The 9334-nt window shown below is 40.8% G+C and overlaps 1 protein-coding gene across 1 annotated transcript; it reads left to right on the forward strand.

The window, feature by feature from the left end:
- Positions 1-1136: 1136 nt before the first annotated feature.
- barhl1b (BarH-like homeobox 1b) lies at positions 1137-7750 on the forward strand. The gene is made up of 3 exons (XM_036529867.1): positions 1137-2414; positions 4716-4938; positions 6937-7750. The coding sequence occupies exons 1-3, from the start codon at positions 1961-1963 to the stop codon at positions 7229-7231; spliced, it is 972 nt and encodes a 323-aa protein (XP_036385760.1). The 5' UTR covers positions 1137-1960; the 3' UTR covers positions 7232-7750.
- The last annotated feature ends 1584 nt before the right edge of the window (positions 7751-9334 follow it).

Below are 9334 nucleotides of genomic sequence, written 5' to 3' on the forward strand. Positions count from 1 at the left end.
ATGTGCGTTATAGATTTAGTCCACGCCGTCTTTTCAACGAGCGCTTTCGCGCTATCATCGCTCATTAGCATGGAATACATTATCATTAGTCGGTTTGTGCCGGGCTAAACGTTATGACCATGTGAAATACTCTATTCACCTAAAAGAAAGGCGTAGGTGTTCGTTTGTTTAAGGCCAGAATATCTTCGGCGCGTGCGGGCACGCAGCCTTACCGTGTAGACTTAAGAATCCGTAAAATATTCCAAGCCGATAAGACATTGTGTTTTAAAACAAACGAGCCGTAAATGTTTAAACGCCCGTGTTACTTTACATAAACCATGGAATCGTTCAGTAAGCCCATGCAATGAAAACGCCTATCCAAACTGGATGCATTCTACCGTCGTATGTATTTCAAATTAATCTTTTTACATTTACATTCATCGAGCAGATCAAATAGGGATATTATTTGTTGGCGATATGCAAGTACATGAAAGTGAATGCCGTGTTAAAGTGCAATACAATTTATTTAAATCGGTTTACATGAAAGACGCACTTGTTGTGCATCCGTGGCACGTAAATGACTCTTATTCGCACGTGCACGATTGCAAACAAATAAATGAATAAATTAAAGCACGCGAAACGCCCCGTAGATGAAATGCTGCCATATATAAATATAAACGTTTTCTGTAATTACCGAGATAGGACAATGATGGAAAAATGCCCAGAGTGTGAGGAAAACTGTCAAGTTTGACTAACTGTGGGCTGAGGAAGGGGCTAGAGAAATGAGCCCGCGCGCTCCACATAATAACCCCATTATAAGCCTCATCAATGATGTAATGAAAGCCAACAGTGTGAAAATTGCCTGTAAACAGTTGGATCTGGGTCTCCTAATGAATTCAGTGTCTCTTTTAATCAAAGCGAGGGAAGCGGGGAGGAGGTGGCGTGTGTGTGTATGTGTGTGTGTGTGTGTGTGTGTGGAGGGGAGGGGGTGAGGATGGGGGGGGGGGGGGGGGGGGGGGGGGGGGTTCCAGTTTCCTCTTCGCGAACCAGTCATCGCCCAAAAAGCGCACTCAGCCAATGGAAATAAGCCGCTGGGGACACACGTGGACGGGACACCTTTAAAACCCAGCTCCTGAGTGTGCCACAAGTTCATTTTTTAGGGGATATTTTTCTCCACTGACAAGCGTTAGTTCCCTGATGTGTGTGTTTAACCTGTTTTAGCTCTGCTCTATTTTCTCTTCCTGTTCTCTCGCCTGTCCAGCGATTTTTGGGTCTCGTTCGCGTCCCTTCTCTGGCGCAGAATGCTCCTGTCCTCCGTAGCGGTCTCTCGACTCAGGCCACAGTAGCAGAGGACCTTTGATCTGACCGCGCTTCCACCGACGGTTGTGGCTTATCTCCTCAGGACGCGCTGATCGTGAAATTCATTGACTTTACAAGCTTGTGGGTCTGTCCGTGGTGCTGAAACTACTCGCCTGTTTGGCTGTTAGCCGAAGGGTACGCTCGGAAAAAAAAATATTTGTACATTGTTATTGTAGCATTTGCGAAACTCGTGTCAGTTTTTAACATAAATCGGTACATAAATAACAAACCAAAAACTGAACCGACACTTCAAAAACGATATGCTGGTACTCAGAAAATCAATTATACTCGGCAACTGAGAAAGTCTCCAAGCTGTATCGATTTTTGAATAGTATAGGCTACCTAAGACAAAATAGTTGAACGCAAGATCGATATTCGCAGCTACAGCTATCTTCGATAACTTGGAAATTTTCGTTCTGTTTTGAAAACGTAAAAAAGCTACATTTAAGAAGAAGCCTTTGAAGGTGGAGGAATATACCGTATCCGATTTTATCTCTGGATTTTGCAACTGGATAGTTGAGATTTTGTTTCACCTTGGCGCCCCGCACTTGAAGCCGAAGTTGCCCCAGTACAAATGATTGTTTAAAATAAGACGCGAAGACCTCTTCTGTGTAGGGTGACCATGGACGCTTCCGCCAACGGGTCCAGTTTCGGGATCGACACTTTACTTTCCCACAGACCTGGAAGTCCAATAATTTCGAAAGGGGACAGTTTGATGGGAGAATGCAGATCTCCCCTGGAGTTCAGCCCGAGGTCCGACCTGGAGAGCGCCTGCTCGTCTCCCCCTTCCCCGCGGCGGGAGTGCGTTGAGGAGGCAGTGCAGAGACAGGGTCACGCTCTCGGACTGCAGTCCCACTTGCAGAACGGACAGATTTCCGCCGGTTCCCAGCCACGGACCGTCACTTCATCTTTCCTCATTAGAGACATTTTGGCGGACTGCAAGCCGCTCGCCGCCTGTGCTCCGTACTCCAGCAATGGCCAGCCGACTCAAGAGGCAGGGCGACTCACGTCCAAAATCGCGGACGAATTCATGGACAAAATCCACAGCAACTCCTCTTCAGACAGCGAATACAAAGGTAACAACTTATACATAAATGCGACATGTATTCGTTTATATAAGGATTTTTTTAAAGCCAAATTGCATGTAATTTTTTTTTTTGCTGTTTGCATTTTATATCAACCAGCTTAACCTGGAAAATAGTATTTCTAAGAAGTGGGTCATAATCTTTCTCTTGGGTGTCTCAAGAATGCATATGGAAACTCTGACAACATAATGCAAACATGCTATATTTGAACATGCTATAAGAGAGGATAATTTAAGGTTATAAATGTAGGATGTATGAACAAATATGTCTCTTAATTTAGCATCTCAATTTGTCACTCAAAATGAAAACATGAATATGTATTTTTAAATCATGTATTTGTGTCTAGTTTGTAGTTATGACATACGGTGTGTTCAATATTGCATTTTGTATAACGGGTTTATGTCTGTCGTAGGATTTTTCTCTGTTGTTTTGCATCAGTTTTCTCAGATATTGTCACTTTCCACAGAGTAATTTTAAAAGTCTGACATTTATAAAAACAGGAAGATGTAGCAGGCCCATCTCATAACAAAAATAAACAAGGAACGTCGCAGAGCTAGATATTACTGTTTCGCACATTAATTAAAGTGATACCTTTCGAAAAATAGTAAATGCTACTCATTTTACACGAGTTCGTTCGCATTAAATAAGCCAAGAGAGCATTTGTCGATGTCAAAAGGAAATAAAGACGGAGCTCGGGGCGCCGGCACTCCGAGGCTCTCAAAAATTAAACACAACAACAAAAAGATGGATCCTGGGCATATCATCATCAGTATAATAAAAAAAACCTGCCTGTCATTGCGTATGGACATCTATAGAGAAACAAAACATAAATAAAAACAGAGGAATTATATAAATCTAACAGCGGCATTCTGCCCCCCCCCCCCCCCCCCAAAAAAAAGAAAAACTGATCGAATTTTTGTAGAGAGCATGCCTCTGTTATAGAAAGGGTTGAGAGTGTGAAAGGCAGTGAAATTTTAGGCCTTTCCCCATTATTAAAATATTTTTTATTTATATAACTCGACTACAATGATAATAATAACACTGATAATATGTTAAGAAGAATCGGGTCGGAATCGCCATCATGCATTCTTTGTCTTTATCGCTATCTTCTCCAACATTCCCCCCTCTCAGGCTGGAACTTAAAATTTGTTTAAAATTTTGACACTCGAGTCATGCGACTGTACATCATCTTTTTACATCTTTTCAGGGTAAGAGTGCGGGGGAGAACAGCAACGCAGCCAGTAACTTCTCTGACAATACTAATAAACTCATCTAATACTAACAGTAATAAGTAACAAACCGTCCATAGTGGCCAAATCGCCATTGTGTGAGCGTATAAGCAGCAGGGAAAGATTTATCATTTTATGCGGTACCTATGCATGTGTGTGCGCATTGAGAAAATTCTCTCCGATACCCTCAGAAGTCTTGTCCAGTTCAAAAACTCCTTGTAACTGTGTGAACAGCTTTGATTTCACCCGAATCCGCCTCCTAGTATTTCACAGATTTCGCGCAATTTGTCCCTCTGCTAATCAGATTTGTTACACGAAAGGCTGGCCTGCTCTTAATTTCGTTCTCATCCCGCGGCCTGTGAAGTTTCTCCAGTCGTGGTTGAAAGGTTTCCATCCCTCGTGGCTCAATTAAGCGAATTATTGTGCTCCTTGAGAGACGACTCAACTATTCAACTGGCAAGCTCTCTCGCGTCACCCTCTTTTGGGGTATGGCGAGAAAGAGAGAAATAGATCGGATTAGCAGAAAATGAGGAAACATCGACATATTATTGTTCCCTGCATATTCTGCGAACCAAAGCAGTTCTTTAGAAGCGTTGCCAAGACAACAAATGCTGCGGGAAATTCTTAATATATCATACTTAATATATAACATTTTTATTCATAGCACACATATTGTGCAATTATATGAAAGGCAATGTACTTATATTAAATGTACAATTTTAAGCCTTTTCTAAATGTTCTGATTTGGAACAAAATATGATGGTCCTTTTCCAGATTAATATTTTCTTCAGTCATAGAAAAAGCGTCCAAAGTAATACAATTAAACACCCGTACGCATAGTTAGTCACCTATACACACCCTTTAACTCACGTCTCCCTGTAAAATATTCCTTGTATAAACGAATTTTGAGAGAAATGAAAATGAAAATAATAAACTGTCTGGTTTATTAATTTTTGTCCCGGTCAGGTTATGTCTTTTTTCTCCGTCTAAGTTTTACCATACCCGTTCTTCCTGTATAAATGCTTGTCTCTGTAAAAGGCTGCGGCGTTTGTTTGGCTTTCAGTGAAAGAGGAGGGTGACAGAGAGATCTCCAGCAGCAGGGACAGTCCCCAGGTCCGGCTGAAGAAGCCTCGGAAGGCTCGGACCGCCTTCACTGACCACCAGCTGGCCCAGCTCGAGCGGAGCTTCGAGCGGCAGAAGTACCTGAGCGTGCAGGACAGGATGGAGCTCGCCGCGTCCCTCAACCTCACTGACACCCAGGTCAAAACGTGGTACCAGAACAGGAGGTGAGCGCCACACCTTACAGCGAGAGTCCACAGTCCTACAGCCACTTGCTAGTAGAATTTTCACGTCCTCAAATTTAACAATGATTTTAAGATAGTGTAGTAAATCTATTTGATTGAAAGTTGTGGAAATGTGCAATCTTGATTTTGATTTTACATCGCAGTATTAGATTTACAAAAGCCTTCAGAACCCAAAAACACTTTATTTGCTAAATTACTTGGAATAGGCTACCTGGTAACGAACCAGTTCTTGCGAGCTGCGAGCTGCGAATATTCGTATTTGCAGTTGGTCATCATTTAACATTGTACATCTCCATATATAAGAACATGTTATGATTTTAAATACAGCATAAACAATAATTAAAATGTATAGTTTCTATATATGCATAACTGTATACTATTTGACCTTTTCGGTTCTCTGTCTCTTTCACACACAGGCGTGCACACACATACACACACACACATCCATGTTGTACGTATGTTGTACGTTCATTGGACCAGTGCCACAAAGGATCGCCTAACTGTCTGGTTACATGTCTCCCTTCGTGTCAGTACGTTGGCTAATTTGAATCAATGAGGGCCAGACATATAAGGGCTTGTGCAAATTAACCTAATATTCACAGCAGATACTCGTGCATTCAGGGTCTTCCTATGTAACATCGATTCCCCAAATTAATAATCCCGGGCCCCTAGTTCCCGGTCGTATGTCTGTGTCCTCACTATACGTCAATTGAAGATATACATCACTGCTATGGCACAAGTAATCCCAGTAGGAGAGCAAAGAATGGGGCGAAAAAAACACCAACAGCTGCGAGATAGGGAGACGAAAAGCTCCCAGCTCCACGCATCTGCGCGCAGGAACGTTAACAAGAGATACGGGGGAAAATGGCCATTCTTTGGTCTTCTTTGCCAGCTCATCCAAAATACTTATTATCTCCTCTCGTAACTTTTTAGATTTCCTTTCAACTAAACGTGTCATGTAGATGACATTGAACTCAGCGCTTTGGTGATGCCGTTTCTTTCACGCGTTTCAAAAATGCCGACGAAGTCATAAACGCTAAATGAAAACAAGTAAAGTAATAAAGCAGCGAAGACGTGGAAAAGACCGACGCTTTCACCAAAATGGAGTGTCCTAATAAAACTGAGATGATTTTCGAATCTCGTTTTGTCTTGACAAAATTTAAATGTAAATAAATGGAGAAAACGCTCCATTTTAAAACCACATGTTTATCAGATTTTGCTGGCATTCAACCAGCAAGACGAAATGAAATAAATATAAAAGCACAACACATTTCGCCATGAATAATATATTACATGCATGCTGTATGAATAATTTAATCACCTTCCTATAATTACACAATTATTATAACGATAAATTATTTACCTGTAAGAATAGCTTTCAACTGTCTGGCATAATCTGACAAGTACTGATAACACTCGGTATGAATAAAGAACGAAGCATCGCTATAGTTTAATTAAACATAGGAACAAACTCCTCGGACGAAATCTCTCCACAAACCCTTTGTGTAATCAACGGGTTTTTAATCAAGATTCGTCGATCGTCCATCGTCCAAAACTTTACAGTACTTTAGGTATTGTTTTTTCGCTTGTATGATCTTTGCAGTCTCTAATAACTCTGAAGAGGTGTTCTGATATTGAGTTTTTTACATTGCAGACGCATGAGAAGATTAAAATGTGTACATGGGTTGTGGCATCACCTACTGCCACAATTTTTAACGACGATTAAATTTATATTGAATTATCTCGCCATATTTGGCAGCAAAAAGGCGATCCAAATTTAGTTACAATCTGATAATTGATTTTTTTTTCATTTCCAAAACCACATTGGCACGCGCCTTGGACAGGTGTTCATTGAGACGTTCCTATTTTTCCACACCCGCATCATTTGCTGATGAGTGATGGCAGGACTGGTCACTTGGGCCACTTTCCTTTGCGCTCCTGTGTTGTGTACTCATATTTTGCCTCTTCTTCTTGGTGAAGGACAAAGTGGAAGAGACAGACCGCGGTTGGACTCGAGCTGTTAGCCGAGGCCGGGAATTACTCTGCGCTGCAAAGAATGTTTCCTTCGCCCTACTTCTACCCTCAAAGTTTGGTTTCCAATCTGGACCCCGGAGCGGCGTTGTATCTGTACCGGGGACCCTCCGCGCCCCCGCCGGCCCTGCAACGACCCCTTGTTCCACGGATTCTCCTACACGGTCTACAGGGAGGCAGCGAACCGCCACCGCCTCTGCCTGCCCTCTCTGGAGTGCTTCCGCGGGCAACGCAGCCACGGTGAGCCGGACCAGCTGGACTCAGACCCGGCAGCTCCGAACTGCCGAATGGACAGACCAGTACAACGCCTCTTGACTGGTGACACGTAAATAAAGATATCTGTTAAAGCCACAACGAACTCAATTGAAGGACGAACTATTTGAGTCGATTTAAACATTCTGATAGGCTGCACAGCCATGTTCATTATTTATTTATTTATTTAATTGATTATTTTATTTATTTGTGTTCACCTTATAGGAGTCTCAATGTACAACTGAACGAGAGGTTTCAACGTGTTTTTTTCTGAGCAGTGGTTTCCCAGAAGGCGCTAAAACGATGTTTTTAGCCGCGAGCATCATGCACTCAGAAGAATCAATGGGGTTTATCTGGTGATGGAACTTTTTATACGTCTGTCAGGCCTGAAGCCTGTGTTCGCTATCGCTATCATATCGCCACATAAACACCTACCCCTGCAAACAGCCAAACACCACATAAAAGAATTTAATTTCCATTATTACCATTATAACCATTAATAACATCAACAGCAACATTAATAATAATAATAATAATAATAATAATAATAATAATAATTTCATTAAAATTATAACAGGAGCACCCTAGCCTGGTGAACCGACATTAATATTACAAAGTATGTTCCAAAATGTAACTTCATATTCATAATAATATTTTTCAATTAACTTTCAAATCTTTATCATTTCCTCTTTACAAACGTTTTGAGGTCCACAAAATAAAATAGTACAATACTACAAACACACAGCATTGTAAATAAGAGTAGGTTTTGTTGTATTTAAAGAACAATTTTTATCTTAAGATTTTTGTTGGTTTTTGACTTACCGTCATGTTAGTTCTACATTCTGCATTTTCTTAATTCATAACTGATAATTACAATGAAATCAAGAGGCCCAGAATCCCAATATTTCGTAAAGAACTGATTATTTTATTGCTTTACACTTACATTAATTTCTCACTTTATCAGCGTTTACAACTCAAATACCTTCCTTCCATAAAAAGAACATAATTACAGTGAGGACATAAATGCAGAACGAAAATTTTGCATAATTTGTAGAAAAAGTGCAATAAAGTTGAAAAAATATATACAAAGAGAGAGTTCAAATCTCGGATCTAACGAAGCAAATAATTTATTATTATTATTATTATTATTATTATTATTATTATTATTATTATTATTATACAGTGAACACTTATGGGCCCTAACTATTAGAGGGGGCATAAGAATGAATATTAGACACTGCAATTAACCCCAGAAGTGTGAAAACAAAGCGTTGTCTTGATCAGTACCAGCAAGCACTGAACTTCGGGGTGACCGTCCTTTTAAATAATTAATCAATCGGTTGTGATATTCCTGTTAGTCCACAATTGAACAAAGGATCCGTCTGTCGCCTATCTGGGTCTCCAGCCTGTTGAAATAGCAGGTGTATTTGCACAGAAATTTCGCAGGTCATTATTTTTCATGTCATATAAAAACCGTGGAACAACATTGTAACTCTCATTGGTGGAAATGTATATTGAAAATACTAATTTGTGAAACGGCTCATATTGTGAAGTGATTCTCGTATTTCTTGATAATTGTTAGCTCCCATGCCCCCTGTGTTGGCACTAAGACTTCTCTCCAGGCCGCTCAGCTGGAGCCGGAGTTAGAGGGGATTTTGAAGTAAAGAGAATTACTTTTTTAAATGTATAAATAAAGTTCTTACGTTAACTAAAAGCCTCCTTGTGATTGAAAGATGAACCACGAAACGAAAGCAATATATACATCAAAACAATAAAAAACGACATACTGCCTAGTTAAATAAATATATTCATGCAGTTTTTTTTTCCTTTGTACAGATTGAAATGGACGTTTTCGTACGTTTCGTACACGTTTCCGTCAGTTTCGAAAGGCACAGCGTTACGTAAGAAACAGAAAAATGAGGAGAAATCGCACTGCAGAGAGATGGATGCTCCATCCACCTCACGGGGACTCCGGCGGGGAAAGAGCGGACGGAGGGCTCAACCCGCAGAAGCGCACGCCCCAATTTAAACTCTCAATGGCAGAAATTTGGGCTTCTACCAAAAATGATAAAGTAAGCCCACTTCACGTTCAAAG

This window comes from Megalops cyprinoides, chromosome 5, assembly GCF_013368585.1.
Source record: "Megalops cyprinoides isolate fMegCyp1 chromosome 5, fMegCyp1.pri, whole genome shotgun sequence".
Taxonomy (NCBI): Eukaryota; Metazoa; Chordata; class Actinopteri; order Elopiformes; family Megalopidae; genus Megalops; species Megalops cyprinoides.